A 22,402-nucleotide genomic window follows, 5' to 3' on the forward strand; every position below is an offset into this window, starting at 1 on the left:
TCTAGTTTGCTTCTACAGGTTGCTAATTTTATGCTTCACTGCCTTTTGCATCAGCCAGGACCAGCTGGTGTTATTTGGTAAATTAAAATAAGCTGGGGTTGGGAAGCAAAACAATTTCCTCTCTTTTTCCTCCCCTGACACAACTCTGAAGTCAGCACAGTGTTAGATTAAATAATTGTTACATTTATTTGAAGCAATATTTTACAGAGGCAGCGGGAAGACATTATCATCCACAAAAAACGGTCAGAATCATTTTAAATATCCGTAATATTTCCATTTTTGTTGTGTAACCCTGATAGCCGATCCAGTACCGAGAGAATCAGGTGATCCCTGAGAAACATTGGAGGAGAGAGTCGAGGGGCGTTCTCTGGGAGGGGCCCCGTCACATGACCGGGTAGAGGGCGTAGCTGGCAATGCCACAGGCGTTCTTCTTGTTCCTTATGAGCCGCATGTAACCGTTCTCTCCCCACCCGGTACCCCAGCTGGAAAACAGAGGGGGAGTTCATTGTCGGGCACAGACCCAATAACCATTGAATGAGCATAGGGGGAGTTCATTGCTGAGTACAGACCTAATGCCCATTCAATGAGCAGAGAGAGAGTTCAATGTCAAGTACAGACCCAATACCCATTCAAGGAATAGAGGCGGTACAGATAAAATGCCTATTCAGCAGGCAGAGGGGGTGTTCATTATAAGGTACTGAACGAATACCCATTCAGTGAGCAGAGGGGGAGTTTATAGCAGTTTGTAGACCCAATGCTCCTCCAGGACAAGGACTCATTGTTTGATACAGACCTATTGCCCAATCAACAAGCACAGGCAGAGCTTCTTAGCAGGTTATAGGTTGCCACTGCTTGCTCAGTGGATGTAGCCTCTGCTGACTGTAACCCTCTTTTTCAGGGGATGGCTGCAGTGATCATTGAACAGTGAACAGTGACTCAAAAACTTTCCTCTTTACTGTCTGTGTGAGGTTAGAGGTATATTTCTCTGAGTGTAACTGTCTGGAAAACTTTACTTGACCACTGTGTTTGTGTACACTCTCTGTCATAGCTGAGAGATAGTCGTATGGGGAAAGGACCACTATCCAGAGGGTTGCAGGTTCAAACACTACATCAGGCTGTTCTGTTACACACAAGGTACTTAGCCTGCATTTCCTCAAGTTAACATCCAGCTGCATCAATGTGTATGCATGTAAAATGTACCCTGTTTGCTAGTCCTGGATAAACGTAATAAGCTGTAATAATATGAGGAAGGCACTGCGGGACAATGAGATTAGAGGTCACAAGTTTGAATCCCTGACATGCATTGCCTGTACCCCTGAGCACGGGAACTATCCTGACACTGCTCCAGTAAAAATTTGTCTGTTCAAACAGATGCTGCATCAGATGTCATGTGTCTGGCTCTGGATCTAGGCAGTGATTAAAAGCTGTTTTTTGGGGAAGATGTGCACTTCCAGAGGGCTCCTCACCTGTTCTTGATTAGCCAGTAGTCCTTTCCACCCTCAGAACCATATCCCACCAGCAGTACCGCATGGCTCAGGTTGTCTGGGTTGCAATGGGGCTCTTCATAGATTCCTGTGAGAGAAATGTGTGAAACTGCTATTTTTTTCCGCTTTACATGAACGTGGAAATTAATCTGTGCCCAAAAAGCTGAGCCTGGACTAAGTCGACGATATCAGAGAGGATAAGGGTTGAGGTTTACGCTTGCACTGCCTTTAAGAACTAGAAAATTGTGTGTCTCCAGACACCGTAAACATGAGTTCACTTCAGACAGACTCAACATTGTGCCTCTAACCTGTATTTATGCTGGCTGCTACCTGTGCCTGTGCTGTTTCCCGTGAAAAAATGATGATTCAAACTCCTTTTTTCCCCCTTTCCTTTGGAGTAAAAACACAACAATCATGACCCACCAATTTCCCGCTTCACATACCCGAACTGTAGAACATGAAGCTGGGGTGGTCGGCGTCCAAGGCGACCGTGACTGGGCCTATCGTTGCCACGGCGTCGGCCAGGGCCTGCTCATCTCCAGCGGGAATAAACCTGTAATCACTGATCTGGGCCACCGACTGTCTGCTGTCATAGTAACAGGGCTGGGTATCCTAGGGACAGACACAAAGGCAAAAGGTGAACTCTGTGTGCTTTCACGCTCGACCAGCTGACTGTGACTGCTGGGAGATTTAGCACAGCTTGCCTGCGGTTTGCGTGTTGAGTTTGCTGTGCTTGTTTTATTCCCTCAGTTTTACATTACATTACATTATTGTCATGTAGCAGCTGCTGTTATCCAGCGTGACTTACGTAGGTTACAATTCTTATATGTTACCCATTTATACAGCTGGATATTTACTGAGGCAATTGTGGGTTGAGTACCTTGCTCAAGGGTACAGCAGCAGCACCACCGCAGGGAATCAAACCAGCAACCTTTCTTTTATGAGCCCTGCTCCTTACCACTGAGCTACGCTGCCATCCTTGTTTTATTCCTTATTAAAATTGTATAGTTACAGCTTTAATCAGGGACAGCAGTGTGGCGTAGTGGTGAGGAGCAGGGCTTGTACCAAAAGGTTACTGGTTCAATTCCTGCTTAGGATATTACTCTTGTACCCTTGGGCAAGGCACTTAACCAACTACTTCAGCAAACATCCAAATGTGTAAATGGATGTAACTGTAACCTACTGTACGTAAGTCGCTCTGGATAAGTAATGTAATGTAATAGTTCAAAAATATGTGGCAAAAGATAACTTAAATTTGATGTGGACAATGCATGCTGTTACTACATGGGAAGTATGTCTGTGCCTGTGCAGATCTCAGAATTCATTGTAACCTGAAATGTTTGGACATTATTGTTATTTAGCAGACACTCATATCCTAAGCAACTTATATATGTTATTATTTTTACATCTTGTCTAGTTATTGCCCCACCAGGGAATTGAACCAGCAACCTTTTGGTCACGCACCCTGCTCCTTACCGCTATGCTACCCTGTTTAGTTACATGTCAGCAGCAAGGAATGTGCTCAATCTTATACCATGTCAAAACAATTTTTTTCTGAGGGTGTTACACCCTCAGACAGATTCCTCAGGTGCATGTCAGGCTGTAGTGTGATATGTTGGTGAGGAGCAGGGCTCGTAGTGTAATGTGATGCATGTTTTGGCACATACCACTGCTTAAGTTTGGCACATACCAGATGTTTATACCATGTCTAAATGTTTTTTTTTTTCCTGTAAACTGTGTAACCAGTTATCATACCAATTCCTTTATGGAATATGTGACATCATTTAATGTGGTGTAGTGGTGAGGAACAGGGCAGGAGCAGGAGTGTGCTGTGATGTAACGCGTGGGCGTGTGCAGGCGTGTGCAGGTGCGGGGGTTTCGGCACGTACCACCGCCGTGTAGGGGTACGACCTCTCGGACTGCAGCCCATTGTTCAGGACGTATTCGTAGGCGTCTGCCATCCAGGCCCCGCTGCAGCCGTAGGTTCCGTAGGACCTGGAGCAGTCCACCAGGTTCTGCTCGCTCAGGGACACCAGCCGACCCGTCTCCTTGTACAGCTGTCCCTCGATGGCCCCCGTGGTGCTGAAGGCCCAGCACGAGCCACAGAACCCCTGCGGAGCAGAGAGCGGGGCGAGGCACGGATGAAAGTCATGGGAGGGCCATCCTCTGCCAGTCTGTTATTTATGTACCCCTTATTTATCCAGACAGGCTGACTGAGAGATTTCTCCTTTACAGTTCATGGTTCTATTTTTCGCCAGTAAGACGGATCATTGTTTTGCCAGACTGAAAGAGCCTTTTCTTGAATTTGACCTGTTTCAATAAGTGTCATGGACTCTTTAATGACCTCAGTGTAGCATCTAATCTAAAGAGAGACCTCCTACAGCACAGTGTCCCCGTCACTGCACTTGATTTACTTGGAACAGAGGGGAAAGCATCCCCTGCTAGCTGATATTTGCAGTCTGGAAATTCTAGTGTGGTAAACAATTTTCAGTTTTCAATTTTCTACCCCCATGTAAGAGTCTTGAATCTACACCCTCTCATCCCTTTATAATATTGCAGTTAGTGCACTGGGCCTGTTCTGTTCTGAGAAAGAGTCTGAATTACATTTTTAAAATTAACAAGCATGCATTGCTTCCTTTAGATCTTTTTTTGGTGGGAGGAGAGGGATTGGCGGGTTGATTATCTTTGAACATGGTGAGGTGATATTTCTACTTTGCCCACCATGCCCTCTTTCTCTCCCTGAGTCTTTTAATTATTTCTTTCTCTCCTTGTCTCTCCTTATTCTTTCTTTTTGCCTCTTTGTGTCTCTCTATTTCTTGGTCTTTATCTCAGTGTATCTGAGATTATCATCCTTTAATGATTCAGAGTTTTTGGCCTGCTCATACATTATTACATTACATTATTAGCATTTAGCAGACGCTACAGCGACTTACATCAGTTACAATGTTATCCATTTATACAGCTGGATATTTACTGAGGCAAGGGTAGAACAGCAGTGCCCCAGCAGGGAATTAAACCGTCATTGGTCATGAGGCCTGTTCCTTAACCACCATGCCACACTGCCGCCCAAATCATACCTGATCCTTGACGTGGGTGACGTATCCCATGGTCCTGTAGTCCACACTGACCCTCTTCACCTTCTTGCCAGCCGCGCGGAGCTTGCGGGCGGACACCTCCTTCCCACGTTTCCTGGTCCGGCTGTTGATCTTGGAGCCCTGCAGCCTCCTGTACTCTCGTCGGCTCTGCGGACAGGACAGGAGAAGGTCAGTGTGGTGTCAGAAATGGTCTGCTGTGCAGGGTTAAGGGTCGAACGGTCCAGCGGTCACGGTTTCGGGTGAGGGAGAGTATCAAGATGAACTGAACAGAGCGGCAGTCTGGAACGGCACTCACGAGATCTCCATATTTGTTCATGGCCATCATGAACTTCCTGGTGCCTCTGTAGAAGTTCTCGTTGTGGTCCTCTATTATCCGGAGGTTGGTCTCCCAGATGACCCTTCGCTCATTCTCATCGGTCTGAAACGGGAAGAGAGGAACACCTCAGTACAGCTGCAAGGGCACAGCACAGGACCTGGAGAGCTGTGTGGTGCATGAGGAGAGGAATCAATACATTACATTACTGTCATTTAGCAGATGCTCTTATCCACAGCAACTTGCATTTATACAGCTGGATGTGGATATTGGCAACTGTGGGTTAAGTACCTCACCCAAGGGTACAACAGCAGTACCCTAGCAGGGAATCGAACCAGTAACCTTTTGGTTACCAGCCCTGCTCCTCACCACTATGCTACACATCTGCCAAGCTGAAGCAACCACACTGCTGCCCACACCGGAATAACCACATGGTTATTGGTGGGAAGCTTGGGAGAGACCCTGCAGTTGTACCCTTGAGCAATTACTGTCATAAATGCACAGATGTACAAATGGGTGCTGTGTAGGTATGTGCACAAATAGGTACCTATATATACTATATAGTACTGTCTTCACAACTGTACCAATTCATAGTGTTACTGTGAACCCTCTAAGAAAGAAAAGTTGAAAATTAAATAAAAATATATAGATGTGATTTAAGTTAACATTTTTGTATTATATTAAGAAGAGTTGAAGACTTCCACAGACAATGTGGCCCATTCATTGTAAAATTACACCAGAAACAGCTGTTCTGAAAATGGCACCTCCCTGAACGGCCTTTTAAGTTGGTAATGGTCCTGAAACTGTTCAGGTGATTAACACACATACTCGTGTCAATGAGGATCGCCCATCAGCATTCGATACACTTCAATCCCATCATGCCCTTCAGATTAAAGTACTTGCACTTATAACAAAGAGCCCGGGTTAGACCGAATAATGTGTTCTAATGGAAAAACCTGACATTGGTTTTTAACCTACAGCATATTTGTTATAACCAAAATCACTCCATGTGCAGAGGTACTCCATTAGGTGCAATCAAGTGAACATGAATCAGCTGTTAATGGGTGGTACTTATTTAAGCCCAAATGCCTGTTAATCACACAGAATAATCAGTGACAGCAGATAAAGGTACTATATCAAGCAGATAAAGGTACTATATCAAGCTCTCAAAGCTCTCAAATAAAGGTAATGTATCTGCTTTCCTTGATTGTGGCTCTCTGGTGATATATTGTAAATTGCATTGCACACTATACAGAGCTTGAAAGTGACGGTAAACAATGTTATGAGAAGTACATTATATCTATATTGGAAATGTGCTCCTCATATTTCCTCAATATTCTGTGCTTGCCAAGGACAAGTACAGTTCAGCATTGACATGGCATGGATCAATACAATTACTGAGATGCATGGTAGAAAAGTGCTATTCTGACCTGGCTGCACTTTGGTCAGAGCAGAAAGAGGCTTACGAGTATAAGCCTGGAAATCACTCTGGATAAGAGCGTCTGCTAAATGAATGTAATGAAATGTAATGTAATGTAAGAGTTAAAACTGTTTACAATGTGTTCTCTTGTTAAACACATTTTACAAGCTGTTATCCTGAAGGGATGCTGCTGATTAGTTTTGCCTTGATGTTTCGATTTTCTGGGATCGTTGAGTGCTGTCTGAAAAGTAGTCAGGGTTTTGAAAATGGCGGCTCTGCGTGTTCTATGCGCTTGATGAGACGAGTAAATGACTGAAAAGAATCACTGGTCTCACTGAAGATTTACTTGTCGCAGCACACAGCTGCGCCCGTGACATGACAACAACAATCATCACACGAGCGTGGCCCGGGCCTCACCTCGCTGTAGGACACGCCAAAGGTCCTCTTCCACGTCTTCCACTCCGAGTCCATGTCCTCTTCTGAGCAAAGAGCGGGCAGGAGATACTGACACAGGAGCAGGGACAGGAGCGTGGTCCCAACAAAGGAGCTGATCTGCTCTAGAGACATGGCTGGCAGGGAAGCACACAGATTACTGTAGCAAACCACACTATTGAAATAGCTGAGCAGCCCATACAAAAAAAAAAAATATATATATATATATATAGAAAATATTTTTAGAGACTAAATCTTTAAGATCAATCCAAATATTATAATATTATATGTAAATAATTTCTGTTTTTCTACATTGCAATATATTTCTGCTTTGCGTTCATGTATTTTAAATGTAATTGCAATATATGGTATTGAGCTGAAGGACGCATTTCTCAATAAATTCTGTATATGAGAGCAGCTTGAACAGTTTTAGTGCGTAAGTGTGTATCCATTTACATTGGCACATTCTGTATTAACTGAAGCAATTCAAGGGTACAACGGCACGACCCCACCTGGACTAAGTAAGAACCTCTGACCTCATGGTTCAGTTTTGTGACCACCATGCCACATTGATTATATTTCACTTTAGAAGTGTGAAAGTGTGAGATCTTATGTCATTCCAAATTTTTCCTGGCATCGTGGTTTTTTGTTAAATCACAGTGTATGCAATGTAAGCCAGCCAGCATACAGGGTGTTGTCCCAGTCATTTAAAATATAATTACCACATAGACAACACTGTAAAGCACATATCAACATCACTTTCTTGTGATGACAGAATACATTGACGTTAATTCAATTCGCGTTTCCTCCTAAGAACTTCCATCAAAAACCTGAATTCCAAATCTTTTTAAGATATGAATCCAGTTAATTATCTGTGAACATTTCCGAGACATTCCACGAAAAAAGAGTCCGAGATCAAACACACACATTCCTTCTACAGTCACAGATGAAGGACAAGACAGACTGAGTGAGCTATGGGGTGTCACACACACCCCACAGCCCAAACAGTTTAAATATCATCTCCTTAAAAAGTGAGGAGTTATTTTCCTAATGCAATACACTGCCCGGTTAAATAAGGACAATGAGCATTACTATGAGAAAAAAAACAAAATAAAAACACAGAACTGCTGGAAAAGTACAGCCAATGCCTGATGCAGCGCCGAGAGAGAGAGGCCTTGTTTATTTTGAATAAATCTCACGCTTTCTCACCCTTTGCGCCTGATTCTTCTCCTGGCACTCACCTGGCAAGCTGTCGAAGGTCCCGTCGGAGCTAGGGTGAGGTGCGAGAGCTTCGGGAGGCTGTGATGGTCTGTCAGTGTTCACACACAGCACAGACTGATAATAATGTGTTATCCACCCATCTTTTATTTCTCCGTTTTAGGGGAGGGGGGAGTGCGCTTCACCGGGGACGTGGAAAAAAAAAAAATTCTGCCAGGACCCTTTGTCATCTCAGTCTCAGAGCAGGAAAAACAAGAGGTAAGTGAGGAGTAATTATCTGAGTCAGGATCTTCAGCTACATTGTGAAATATCTGTCTCTTTTGCCAACAAGCTTTCACCTCAAAAAGGACCTCTCAGGTTCTGCTAAGTTTTTATTGCACAGCTTAAAGTGATGTAAAATTTTCATGAGTAACTTTATTTTATAGGCACTGTAACACCTGCAATGGCAGTAACAACAACAATAATAAACTTTCAAAAATTGGATAATTGCTTAATTTTGAATGTAGTTATTAACTGTTTTCCCCAGAGGTGTCATGGAGCCTCTGCCTGGATCTTAACTATAGTCCTCCCATGAAAAATAAACTGTTATTATAACGGTCAAATGAGTAATCCTGCCACTGTATCATCAAACCATCATGTGTCTGTCATCTTGCTTTTCTGTGGTCTTCCCAAACCCTTGTTTATGGCATACAGGGAGCTATGATGCAATTGGTTTTTGAGGCGGGATGTTTATCAAACTGCACTCTACTAGGTGATAAACGCCTTTTTGTACCTGTGGTCTCACCCAGATGTGGGCTCAAAATGGATTCTTAGTTTGAAGAGGTGCTGCCAGCATTTTATTTATTTATTAAATAAGTCAGCCTGCCTTTTCGCTGTGGCCTTCATAAGATCTTAGTGGAAACACAGGAGAAAAGCGTCTAGCTGTTCACCTTATTTAATTGTTTATTGACACTTGAATAATTCGTTTAATCGTAATACTAATTAGATCACCAATAAAGTTTTTAAGTTCCATGCTTAAATACAACTTTATTTCTCATTTTCAGCTCACCTACTTCATGTGCACTGCCGTTTGATTTTGATGTTTTATTTTTGTAAAAGTGCGTTTTAGATACATAATGGTGAAGTGTAGGAGAAATGCTAGTCCTTAACTTGTCTAATATTTCAAGCTGCGAGCACCTGTTGCAAACATCCCATTTAAATGTGACACAGATATCTCAAGGTGTACATTACACATTTCATGACCTGATCCTTTCTCTCCTGCGCATGTAAAAATATTCATTACGCTAACTGCTGCACCTGTGCTGACGCTATGAGTCGCTCCTTTAAATATGTCACGCTAAATGCCAGCAACACGTCAGCTGTGCTACATGGCTTGTGAAAGTAGCTATTAGACTCCACCGTGTGTCGTAACATTATGATCATATAATAGAGGGGCCTTTCCGTCATTAAGTCTGAAGAGATAGCGGCCTAACGTGCTTTGCGCTCTGATTGAATCTCCTCGCCTCTCCCATGTGACCGCCAGCAACGCTGTCCCGCTCTGGAATGGGACTATTTTAAGGAACGATATTCCCTTCGCCTGTAAAGCAATCCCGAACGTGGGCATCCCATGCGGGATCATTTTATGCTTTACTACAAGATCCATATCAGTCGTGCAGATGTTTTTAAATGAGATCCAGATCACTTGCGTATTTTTAAAAGTCACTCTTCTTTTGCTCTTACTCTTGCTATTATTACAGATTCATATTGGTTAAATGTTAATTGATAATACTTGTACAAAGCAGTTTGCCCCATATCCAACCCTGAAATGTTGCTCCCTAATGTTATAACCTGCTTTATATTTATATTATATCCTGTATATTCGGTCTTAATCCACAGTAGAAGAAATCGATAAAAATATAACCTATGCGAGGTTATAAACGCCCGTGGATTAGAACGTCTGCTAAGCAGATAAATGTAGTTGCAAGCCACTCCACGTGCCTCTTTATTTTTGGGACGAAGTGTGGGGACTCGATAGTAAATTAGACATCAGCCTCAATCATCCGGCCGCGGTGCGCTGTCAGCGGGGAGTCCCGTGCAGGCCGTGCACGCGCTGAGGGCAGCACGGGCGGTGCTGATGTGTGGAGAACAGCTGGGTGTTCCAGCGTGGTGAGCGTGTGTGTGTGTGTGTGTGTGCGTGTGTGTGCGCGCACAGCACTGCAGTGGGTTTCTGCGGGGGTGCGTACAGTACATGGCTCTGGGTCTACCTCAGCGCCAGCGACATCTCTGCCAGAAATCCGAGGCGAAAACGCGCGCGTGGGTTTTCGCCGCTGACTGCGGCGCAGGGTGCATCGCCACCCCTGTCGGCACACTAAAGTGAGATGAGTCACGAGTGAGTTCTGCAGGATGTCTTTCAAGGTAAACAGCGGGTTCTCCGTCGCTCTCTCTCTCTCTTCTCGCAGTTAGGGGGGGAGTTCGCTCCTATTGCATATCATATCGGCTTATGTAGGGCGGATGCGATCCTAATTTCTAATATTATGTAATATTGCGTATTTTTAACCGCCGCTGGGGGTTACTGCGCAATAAACTCCATCTGACTCGAAATGGGATCTGCTTTCTGACCTTCAATGTGTGCACGAGACAGAGCGCGAGCCGTGAGCCGCTGCCCTGACGGCAAAACGTTCGGCTCTCCATGCATCGCTGTTGCAGATTTATGTTTTATGTTTTGAATTGTAACCGTGCGTTTCGTTTCCGCTTGTTTTTTTTTTTTTTTTTTTTTTTTGAGGCAGCCAAAGCATATGCACGTGAAACTTCAAAATAGCATCAGTTATACTCCAAAGATCTTAGAAATTGGCCAGCTCGTAGCGTGCAGGGTAATGTATAGTTACAGTAAGCATGTTGCGTGACGAAATAAATGCAGAGGGAGATTCCTTTTGGACCGGCCGAGCACAGTGATACACATAGCTACGTAACAGTTATAATACTGATGTTTCAGTGGCTATTACGTCAATTAACAGAACAGTGTAGCAGTAACACTGTGTGTCTTCTAGAGGAAATACGACCTATTTAATCGGAAGGCTATGATGGCATGCATCTAATATTAATTGACAAAATAAAAGTGTCAGTTAAAAATGACGTGTGCAAGGTGGTTTGATCTTATCAAACAAAAAAGTCTTAACGTGAGTATCGGTTGATTTATCCACACGATTCTGATCTCGAGAAGTGACTGATTGCTTTATCATTGATTATCTTAAGTGAAGATCCCCGTAGTGGAAACGCGACTGGATGCAGCAGTCTTATTAAGCTGTCTGTGCACAGCTGTTTGGCTCGTGGCAGATAGAGAATACTGAAGCACATCAGTGATTCTACCGTACTGTCGGTATCTGCCTTTATCTGCTAGTGGACCTGAGGCGCAAGCATCTGCCAGCCAGCAACTGGTCATAGTCATTGTATGAACTGGTGTTAACAGTGAAGGATTTGTGATTTAATTTCATATTATGCTCCGCATTGCCATTTAGTTGTATGGGAGGAGTCCTATTATGCTTAATCTACTGTGCTCATTAGCTGTCGGTACTCTGGGATGTCACTTTGTAACACAGACATCATAAAGAGAGGCATCAGCCGAGACGAATAAATACCTAAACAATGCCATAATCTGATAAAAGAAAGATAGAATGCATGTCGTGTATATCTCACACACACGCGCGATCCATATTTCCCCTTTTTTTATCTTGTTTTAATGAGCATCGGGGGACGGGGTGGTGCTTATGCGGGCTCTGCCGTGGGTGAATGTGGTGTGTTTCGCAGAAGGAAACCCCCCTGGCCAACGCTGTGTTCTGGGCAGCGAGGAAGGGGAACCTGGCCCTCCTGCAGCTGCTGCTGAACAGCGGCAGGGTGGACGTGGACTGCAAAGACAGTGTACGGCTGCTGCATGCCAGGCCCCTGCACCCGCACACTTTATCCATAACCCACCTGTGGTAGGGGGAGAGGCGTGGAGGCGAGTGTGCACGTGTGGGTGCGTGTGTGTGTGTGTGTGTGTATTAATATATAATGTGTGTGTGTGTGTGTGTGTGTTTAGGTTTATGTGTGTGTGTGTGTGTGTGTGTGTGTGTGTGTGTGTGTGTGAGTATTAATAAATATTGTGTGTGTGTGTACAATACTGATGTTTAGGTGGCTATCACGTCAATTAGTTGAACAGTGTAGCAATACCACTGTATGTCTTCTAGAGGAAATACAACTTATTTAAACGGAGGGCTATGATGGCATAGATCTAATATTAATTCACAAAATAAAAGGTGTTGGATCTCAGTTAAAAAATGAGAGGAGGAGAGACAACTGTGTTTGTTTGTGTGTGTGTGTTTATATTTAGGTGTGTGTGTGTGTGTGTGTGTGTGTGTGTTTATGTTTAGATATCTGTGTGCATGTGAGTGTGTGTGTATATTTAGACATGGTATGTGTGCATGCATGCTTATGTGTATGTTTAGTTGCATGTGTGCGTGGGTGTCTATGCATTAACTTAGATATGTGTGAATTGGTGTGTGTGTGTATATTTACACATGATGTGTGTTTAGGTATTTATGTATGGGGTGGCAGTGTAGCATAGTGGTCAAGGAGCAGGACTTGTACCCTTGGGCAACTGCCTCGGTAAATATCCAGCTGTGTGAATGGATAACATTGTAAACAAAAGAAAAACTCTAACCGATGTAAGTCGCTCTGGATAAGTGTGTCTGCTAAAGTGCCGGTAATGTAATGTAATATAAAATGTATGTGTGTGCAATAGCACATACTTTATATGTATGTGTGTGTGTATGTGTACACAGGAGCACGTGTGTTTATACGTGATGTGTTTGTGTGCGGGAAGGATGTGTGGTAAAGCAGGCATTAAAGAGGGATCTCCCTTTGACTGCTACAGAAGGCAGGTGTGTCTGTTCCTGACATCAAGCACAAACAGAGGGCTATTACTGTATTACAACATTAAAGGACGTGTTTGCTCCTCAGAAAGATTTTCCCTATTTCGGAGATCAAAAGAAACACAAAATTGGAAACATGAAATGCAGGAGTACCCATGGAATGCTAATGACAGGTAGAAAAATGTCAGGTGCAGACAGGGAGTTAGCATGTTTTATGTCATTCGAACTGAGAGGGCATGAAAATGGTAGTTCTCTCCTCTTTGGGAGGGGCTAGGTTAGCAAAATGCTGTTTCAGCAGCGTGATTTGCATTTTGTTTTTGAAGAAAAAGCAAAACCAGCAAGAGCAGGAATGAAGAGAGGGCTGGGTTTTGGATTGGGGACACGTAAGGGAGTGATGTTTAGTGATGGAAAAGATAGGCCATCTGAATCTCGTAATGCAAGGAGCTAACACGTAATTGGTCACTGATTTCTTTGAACCAATCAGATGACTCCTAACAGCATGCCAGTTTATTCAAGCCATTGTATCATCTCGTCACTGAAGACGTGCGACAGCCCCTCCCACGTAGGGCCTTGTGAAGCCTTACTCTCTCATCACTAATCTCGATAGGTTGAACCCCCCCATATCACCAGCGCAGGTCTAAAGAATGTGTGGATTCCTGGGGTCACTTAATGATGATGTCATTAGCTTAGAGGATACAGTTATCCTGGGTAAGTTACAAATCTCATGTTATTACACATAGTGTCTAGTGATATTTAGCTCACTAAAGGGTAGAGTCCTGCCATAGATTTAAACCTGAAATCCTTTGTTTCAAAGTCAAGCTCCTTACCCACTGTGCCACACTGCCACCATGCATGGTCTCCTTAATGTATAGCAGCATTTCTGAAATGATTCTGTAGTGCAGTTGGAAGTGAATGACTAAGCAAGTTTAAAAGTGCATTGGTAGATGAGGGCCAGGTAAGAGTGGTCACGGCGTCGCCTCATTGTGATGTCATTTCCCCTTCCCAGTGCGGCACCACAGCGCTGATGGTGGCCTCCTACAGCGGCCACTACGATTGCACCCGGGAGCTGATCATGCAGGGGGCCGACATCAACCTGCAGAGAGAGGTACGGTGACAAGGGACACACCGTGACATTGACACAGCGTGTCCTGGGCCATTAAAAGAAAAAAAAAAAGCCAAAACGGAGGTGAATCGGTTCCGTGTCCTGAAACGCCCCCGCTAAATTCTTCAAAGCAGCCAGAATATTAATTCGCTTTATTTTTGAGGCAGCATTTCTTTCTTTCTTTTTTTTTTTCCTCCCTGGTGATTTAACGATCAGCCCGGAGTTCCCGTTTATCTGCTTGTTAGCGAGATGAAAGGGCCAGCGTGAGACAGGATGCAGACTTTAAAACATTTCCTTGAGGAGACCCTCGGGGTGCTCCGAGCGAATGGGGGGAAAGAACAAGGACTCCTTTTTATGTCTCTATTTCATGTCTTTATATATATATTTTTTGTTTTTTGTTCTTGCTCTGCTTTTATGAGCATACTTAATATTACCACACTATTCTCTTCGGCATTGTTTGTGGATACTATCGCTGAGAGTACTCGAGATGACTGGGAGTAAAACGGAGCAAATTCTAAAATCCTGATTCATTGTCTCGTTCCGGCCAGTGACGTGACGGTTGTTCTGTTCACTGTCCTGCTACTTTTCACCGCCAGCCCTTTGGACACCTGCTGGATTGAGCAGAAGCTGCTTGCTGTCTGTAGAGCAGACAGTGAATGCATTATTCATGTCTGACTGCTACATACGTGTTTCACCCATGAGACCCAGTGAGGCCTAATGCAGTCTGATGGCTCTCTGAGCGCTCCCATTTGCTTTTTCCTCTGTGTGCTCATTTTTATCCCCTTGTCTGACGTAACCCAAAACTGTAGTTTTTTTTTTCTTTTTTACACCTTTTGGGAGTCGTGTCGCGAAATGTACATAAAACACTGGAATGTGTCAACTTGTAGTGCACTTCTTTTGATGCGTTAAGGTTTTTTTTTTTCAGTCACGTCGAGAACTGTAATTTGGCATTCCAAGGTTGTTTCCATAGCTCAGAGGTATTTAACAGGCCTTTGATAAAAGATTTATGGTCAATTACATGTAATGGTTGCACGACAGCACGTTTCTTTAATGTTTCAGATGAAGGGGGGGGGGGTGGTTTCCTCTCTTGCATTTTTCCATAAGAGCAGGGGGAAACTGTTTGCGTAGTTTTACTGACCTTGCTGGAAGGAGAAGTTCAGATGGGAATATGAAATCAATCGGAGAGGCTTTTCAGCTGTGATCAAGTAGTCCTGGAAACAGTAGCATTCCACACTCAATAAATCACTGACTTGGCATCTCCCTTAAAGTAATGACAGTATATTCGTTTGACCACTAGGTGGTAGTGTTAGTTTTTTTTTCCATTCAAAGACAGTGGTACAATATCTGCAAGGTTGTGTGACAGGGGAGGGTGTTTTCCCGCACCGAGAGACTGTTGTTGTTTTTCCAGACAGGTGCAACGGCTCTGTTCTACGCCTCCCAGCAAGGGCACAACGACATCGTCAAGCTGCTGTTCGAGTTCGGGGCCTCCACCGAGTTCCAGACAAAGGTACCGCGCCTGCGGTCTCTCCCAGTACGCTGTCAGTGCTTCAGCCTGTCCCTAAGGGTGGCTGCAAGGGAGATAGAGATCTCTCCTCCAGTCTGTTGAGTCAGGGGACGTGGAGGGGACAGCAAGCATATGCTGACACGTGCAAAGGGCTCATATGTGCCATGTCGAAAAGCTGATTCCATGCGTTCAGTTACTGGGTGACATCCCTGAATTAATGGGAGCCTGCACCCTCCCTCCCCCAAACACGTCCTGAGCCTAGAAAACTGCAGAAACTTCAGCTTCGTATGTGTGTGTGTGACAGGGCGGCTCACATGCTGAAACGGCACTTCTCTTCTCTGTTTTTCTGCAGGATGGTGGCTCTGCCCTCTCGGCCGCCTGCCAGCACGGTCACGCCAAGGTGGTGGAGACTCTGCTCAAGAACGGCGCCAACGTCCACGACCAGCTGCATGTGAGCGACCCTGCCCCAGCCCCGCTTTTTACCCCATGGTGCCGTGCGTTCGATGATGTATCGAGGCCCCTTTTCAGTTATTACAGCCAATTAGCTGACTCTCTTATCCAGAGCTACTTACATAGGTTACAATTTTTTTTACACGTTATCCATTTATACAGCTGGATATGTACTGAGGCAATTCTGTGTTAAGTACCTGGCACATGGGCACAGCAGCAGTGCCCCAGCGGGGAATCGAACCAGCAACCTTTCAGTGATGAGCTATGTTGCACTGCCACACAGTCAGACAGAAAGCATTCAGCTCTCAGAACCACTGTGTGTATGGAACATGTTCATTTCCTCCTAAAACCTCTAGAGGGCACCCACTGTCTACTTGAAGAGAATGTTGCACCTTACTTGTTATTATTAAGTCATAGCTGGTGCTGTAGTGTTCTGATTTATATCAGGCCAAGGAGCAGAGCGCAACAAATCAGGTATCGATGTTGCACATTAAGGTGCCTTTCCAGTGCTTTCACAGGAAAAAATGTCATCATGTGACTCTAAATGGAGAGATGCCTGTGTGTGAAAAAAAAAAACTGTGCCTCACGTGGGCAGCGCTTGAACTTTAACCTATGTGTTACTGCGTGTGTGACCCGGGAAGCGTTGCGTGTCTGTATCGTGTGACCGCTCTGCCCCTGTGTAACATGACCGCGCCTGTGTCATCGCATTTCAGGATGGAGCCACTCCCCTTTTCTTGGCCGCCCAAGAGGGTCACGTGAGCATTATACGCCACCTGCTGTCAGTGGGAGCTAAAGTCAACCAAGCTCGGGAGGTAGGGGGGTTTACCTCCTTTGACCCCTCCATCTCTTTTCTCTTCTGTCCTCTCCTGTACACTCTTTACTTCCTCTCATTTCTCTCTCCTACCTCGTACTTGCCTCTGTTAACCATCCACCCCATCCTCTCCTTTATTCCTCTCTCCCTTCCCTCCTTTCCTCTCTTCTCTTTCTGCAATTTTAATCGTCCTATCTCTCCCCTCTTTCCTCTCTCCTGCATCCCCCCCCCTCCTCCCTCCTCTCTTTCTCTTTCCCTCTCCCCTGTCTCTTCCTTTTTCTCCTCTCCCCCTCTGCCCCTCTCTCATCTCTCTCTCACCTCCTGCTCACCTCTCCTCTCCTTCTCCTGCTCTCCTCTTCTCCTCTCTCCTCTCCCCCTCCTCATCTCTCTCCCCTTCCTGCTGTTATTTCCTCTCCTCTCTCCCTCACCTCATTTTTCTCTTTCCCTCTATCTCCTCTCTCCTCTCCTCTCCTCTCCTCTCCTCTTCACCACTCACCCTCTACCCCTCACCTCCTCTCACATCTCCCTCCCCCTCCCCTCTCTCTCCCTCTCTCTCATTTCTCTCTTCCACCTCCTGCTCCGCTCTCCTCCCCCTCTCCTCTCTCCCTCTCCCCCACCTAATTTTCCCCTCCCCTCTCCTCCTCTGCAGGACGGCACGGCCCCGCTGTGGATGGCGGCACAGATGGGACACAGCGAAGTGGTGAAGGTGCTGCTGCTGCGCGGGGCGGAGCGGGACGCCGACAGAAAGGTGCGCTCGCGCCCGGATCCTTCCCAGAGTGCACCGCGGCGTCACGCCGGGCGTCCCCATTGCAAGCCACGGCTGCATTATTAATCAGCCCCCAAATTAGCAGGAGAACCATGTGGAGAGCAGTATTAAAAATGCATCCAGTTATTGTGCCTCTCATGAATATGACTTCCCACGCAGGTTCTTTTCATGTAACGCTTCGTCTGCGCTCTGGGATGTGGTACATGTTTTCGGTGTACGGGGGAAGGTGATTATGACTGTGCAGACGTTAACCATGTAGAAACTTACTTTCCCCTTAACTCTGTAAATTTCTCTTCGCCCCTCAAAGGACGGCTCGACCGCACTGTTCAAGGCCGCTTACAAAGGGCACAATAACGTCATCGAGGAGCTGCTGAAGTTCTCTCCGTCCCTCGGCATGCTGAAGGTAAAGGCAGGGGGGCAACACAGCGCTGGCCAATGGCTGGGCTTAGTCTCCGCCTCAGTTAATGACATCATAGAGCTTCTTTACCCAAGATTCCCGGTGCTGACACCAACTTAAGCCGCCTGTCCGTATTACCAAATGTTTCTCTGTGATTTTTCCCCGCGATGTTCAGAACGGGTACACGGCCCTCCACGGCGCGGTCATGGGTGGGAACCTTCGCTCGGTGGTGCTGCTGCTAGGAGCCAACGCGGACCCCACTCTACCAAACAAGGTGGGTCCTCGTGGCACGCCCTGTCACCTGGGCAGGGGGACGCAGGTGTTTGGACAGGTGTTTGGGCCCTGTGCTCGCTGCTATGAGTGGGGCGATCCGCACGTCTGGTGTCTCCATGAGGGGAAGCTCAGTGCAGTCCGGGCTCTCCTCCCACTGAAATGCATTTCTGCGGGGCGAGGCTAACGCTTCATCGGGACAATTATCATTGCATTACATTACATTGCATTATTGTCATTTAGCAGACCGTCTCATCCAGAGCAACTTACACAGGTTACAATTTTATTCATTTATACAGCTGGATATTTACTGAGGTAACTGAGTTAAGTACCTTGTGTAAGGGTATAGCAGCAAAGCCCCAGAGGGGAATCGAACCAGCAACCTTTCAGTTACGAGCGCTGCTCCTTACCCGCTCATTACCACCACTCTACTTCCCCTATTCAAGCCTGATATTCTGGGGTTTTTGTGTCAGAGACATAATGATTTGAAGAGGTTCTGTGTGGCATCTCACCTGAGGCTGAGGTGCAGGAGAATGTGGAAATGATGTGTTCTGAGGCCGCTGGAGGGCAGGAGAGCCGTGCGCCTCGGGAAATGGTGTCAGCAGTGGCATTTTTGGCCGAGTTGCTGGTTTTGGGTACAGAGAACATGACTGGCAGAGTGACACTCGAGTGACACAGCTGCACCGTGCAGACATTCATTTGTCCCAACTTCTCTGAGGCACTCTAACCGAAAGGCCTTTTGAAAGAGATAGAGATAGATGGGGAGACTGCCATTAGGAGAAGACACTGAGGCGGCAGCTCAATTTTCCCCTTCCTGCCGTAGCACAAGAGAGGAACGCTAAGGATCATACGAGGATCATCAGAATAACAACAGATTAATCACTCGTGTTTTTGAATCCGGAGTGCGGATACCTTCTCTTCATGGGCCTCCGCTCTGCCATGTTCCTGCTGTGTTGCCTCTTTGTTCTTCCCGTTTCATGCCGTAGCTTTTGGGACGCAAGCTAACTTGGGACACGCGCTAACAGAGAGCTAATTTGAATTTGAATTTGGGAGAGGGAAGGGAAGGAGGGAGAGAAATAAAAATAAAGCATTTTATTTTTTACTTTGAATTAGAATTTGAGAGAGGGAGAGAGAGAGAGAGAGAGGGGAAATGATAGAGAGAGAGGGGGAGGGATAGAGACAAGGGGGAGATGAAGAGAGAGAGAGGGAGCGATGGAAAGAGAGAAGGAGCAATGGAGAGAGAGGGGGAGAGAGCAATGGAGAGGGGGAGGGATTGATGGAGAGAGGGTGTGATGGGGAGAGAGAGAGTGATACAGAGGGAGAGAGAGCAATGGAAAGAGAGAGGGGAGGGAGAGGGAGAGAAAGAGAGAGAGAGAGAGATAGAGAAAGGGAGAGGGATCGATGGAAAGAGAGAGGCAGAGAGAGAGAGAGAGTGTGGTGGAGAGAGAGGGAGATGTGCCATGCACAGCCAGGGGACTGGAGCAGGCTGAATGAGGGGAAGAGGAAGCAGGCTAAGTGATGTCGCCGTGGGGGTCTGTCAGAGTGAGGCACACAGAGGCCTGTCTGCTTCACAAACAGCCACAGCAGGAGCGGGAATCCGGGGTGGATCTGGACGCGTGACATACGCCGAGTGTCAGTTAAGGCTGTTGCCGTGGCAACCGGATCAGCCTGAAAATTTTTTGGGGGCTGAGCATGTGATTGTGTGCCTGGCTCTCGCCCTCTCGGGAAACTCTGCCACCCCCCCCCCCCAACCTCCCCTCTTCTCAGGCATCCTGACTCGACCGCATAGTTTTTTTGGGTGGGGCTCTTGCCAATTTTGTTTCTTTCCATCTCGTGTTGGTGGTTTTTAGAGCTGTTTTTTGGGATGTTTTGAGGGTATTGTCCACTACAGAGGGTGGCTGCAGTCATCCACAATGCACATCTTTCACGGTGTGTCAGCAGCAGTGTGCCCAAAAGCCCCTTAGCTGGAAACTTTATGTGGAGCAGTCAGTATACCCACTGTGGTGCCTCTTGCTTTTAATTAAAGTGAATATTACATTTTTTTCACTCTGAAACATTGTGAGTGTGGTAGTCATTGAAGTTACTGAAAATATTCTCCAGATGGGAAAGATGAGTTACTCAAAATTATGGGCAAAAAGCCATTGGGGTTTGCCAGACTGCCTGCCATTTCACAACTACAAATTAGCTTTGTACTGTATTAATAATTTAAATGCTGACTTCACACTCTGTTACACTGCATTACTTGCTTAGCAGAAGCTTTATTCAGGTGGATGTTTACCAAAGCAATTCAGGTTAAGCAAGGTCAAGGGTACAACATCGGGACCGCACCTGGAATTTTAACTAGCACCTTCGGGTAACCAAGCCTGTTCTGTCCCGCACAGGAGACATTATCACACAAGTGTTTTTAACATGCAATGTTAAATACCAGCCATTGAGAAGCAGTGGGCTGCATGTTGTATAGCCGTTGGTCCTGAAGAGTAGGTTCATATTCCGTAAGTATTACCGCATTAGCGACCTCATGCAAATTAACTCACCCTCAACTGCTCCGACAGTGATCCAGCAATAAAACTTATTTATGAAATGCGTACAGCTGTTAGCCAGCGTTAAATGAAATGAAATTTAAAAATCAGCTTGCTTTTAAATCTCGCCAGTGCTGTCGTCCTCCCCAGAACAACGAACTGCCGGGAGACCTTACGCAGAACGAGCGGATCCTGCGGGTCCTGCGAACACAGACGGAGACCGGAAAGAGTTGATGACCGCCCCGAGGCCTTCGCCCCCCTGCCCCACGGCCATTAAATCAAAGAAGTGCACTGAGCTCCCTTCAGAGAAGGCCAGAGACACCGACAGTCTTGGCCACATCAATCCCCCCTTAAAGATGCTGGTGTTTGCTTTAAATCGCGGCTTCATTAAATCTGCATTAATTAAACAGCCATAATGTGAAACTCGTCGGGAGGGCAAATTCTTATGTACTGCACAACACATCCCGTCTACTGCAAGGATTTCTGTCTCGTACCTCCTTCCTTTGAAATGCAATTCTTAACTTTAGCGAAATAGGTTTCTTAAAATGATTTTCTCCTGGTGCTGTACATTTCTAAATATTTTGCAAAATTCTTATTTCTGCATTTGTAATACATGTGATACAGACTGTACATTTGTGAAATAAAATATACTGAAAATGACATGACCTTTTATCTCAGTCTTCTTTCTCGAGATAATACATGACATCGGTGTGTAATAAACAGGAGAATAATCGAAAAATACGTTATAAAAAATGGAAATGATCTAAGATACAAGATCTTTCTCACTGTAGTTACATTACATTATTGTCATTTAGAAAAGTTTTTCCTCCTACAGTTACAGTTTTTTGCTTGTTATCCGTTTATACAGCTGGATATTTACTGAGACAATACTGGGTTAAGTGCTTTGCCCAAGGGTACATACACATATGACATTGAAGACAAGAATACTATTTTGAAATATAGGTATTGACAGAGAAATAATATCCCCTTAATTAGCGGGGACTATCGATGGAATAAAGAAACCCTTTAGATTTGACAAATGAAATATTACCTTATTCAGAAGCATATTTATTCTGAATTAACTGTTTTAATGATCGTTATATTCTTGATGCTACAAATAATCTGATTACTACCAGAGTATGGGTGGGATTAATAGAGGTATTTGGTCATAATTTTGCTGATTCAGTTTAAATCGATTGTAAAAATCTGCTGTTCACTCCCATTTAAATTATCTAGGATAACAAGTACCCGGTAGAGGGCACTATAGTACCTCTGCTAAACCACATTTTGAAAGGGAACAAACAGTAGCCTACTTTAAGCATGCTGGAGAAATAAAAGCAAGGTGCAGGGAAGCATGTTGTTCGTGATATCTTTTCAGGAGATGATGCAAAAACTATTTATTCAAAAATAAGATTTATTTTAGCAGTTTATTCCTAATCACACATTCGTTTGCGGTATATGCTACTGCTTTTGAAAACCATGAATCAATGACTGAAAACAGTTATTCAAACGTAACACTGTACAAAAGCTGCAGGTGTTTGTTACGGTGACCTACAATCTAATATATAGGTTTATAAATGTAGACTAATACATGATTACATTAGTAAAACTAAGAAATTGCAAGGTACTACAGTATTACAACATCTGTATGTAAGTTATTTAGGTAAAACATTTGCACTTAATTTCACTTTGACTGGAGTGAAGTGAATTAACTAGCTTGTTGGTTAGTTCCACT

General features: G+C 45.1%; 2 protein-coding genes across 2 annotated transcripts; one reads left to right on the forward strand and one right to left on the reverse strand.

Annotated features, from left to right (window-relative positions):
- Window positions 1–382: 382 nt before the first annotated feature.
- cts12 (cathepsin 12) lies at window positions 383–6,879 on the reverse strand. The gene is made up of 7 exons (XM_036520281.1): window positions 6,730–6,879; window positions 4,875–4,997; window positions 4,562–4,726; window positions 3,374–3,595; window positions 1,928–2,096; window positions 1,467–1,572; window positions 383–482 (listed from the first exon to the last, which is right to left on the reverse strand). Exons 1-7 carry the CDS (start codon window positions 6,877–6,879, stop codon window positions 383–385), a joined length of 1,035 nt encoding a protein of 344 aa, XP_036376174.1.
- Window positions 6,880–10,344: 3,465 nt separating this feature from the next.
- Window positions 10,345–21,140, forward strand: ankrd29 (ankyrin repeat domain 29). The gene is made up of 10 exons (XM_036522690.1): window positions 10,345–10,356; window positions 11,746–11,856; window positions 13,855–13,953; window positions 15,359–15,457; window positions 15,807–15,905; window positions 16,618–16,716; window positions 17,365–17,463; window positions 17,789–17,884; window positions 18,054–18,152; window positions 20,818–21,140. The coding sequence occupies exons 1-10, from the start codon at window positions 10,345–10,347 to the stop codon at window positions 20,899–20,901; spliced, it is 897 nt and encodes a 298-aa protein (XP_036378583.1). The 3' UTR covers window positions 20,902–21,140.
- Window positions 21,141–22,402: the final 1,262 nt, after the last annotated feature.

This window comes from Megalops cyprinoides, chromosome 2, assembly GCF_013368585.1.
Source record: "Megalops cyprinoides isolate fMegCyp1 chromosome 2, fMegCyp1.pri, whole genome shotgun sequence".
Taxonomy (NCBI): domain Eukaryota; kingdom Metazoa; phylum Chordata; class Actinopteri; order Elopiformes; family Megalopidae; genus Megalops; species Megalops cyprinoides.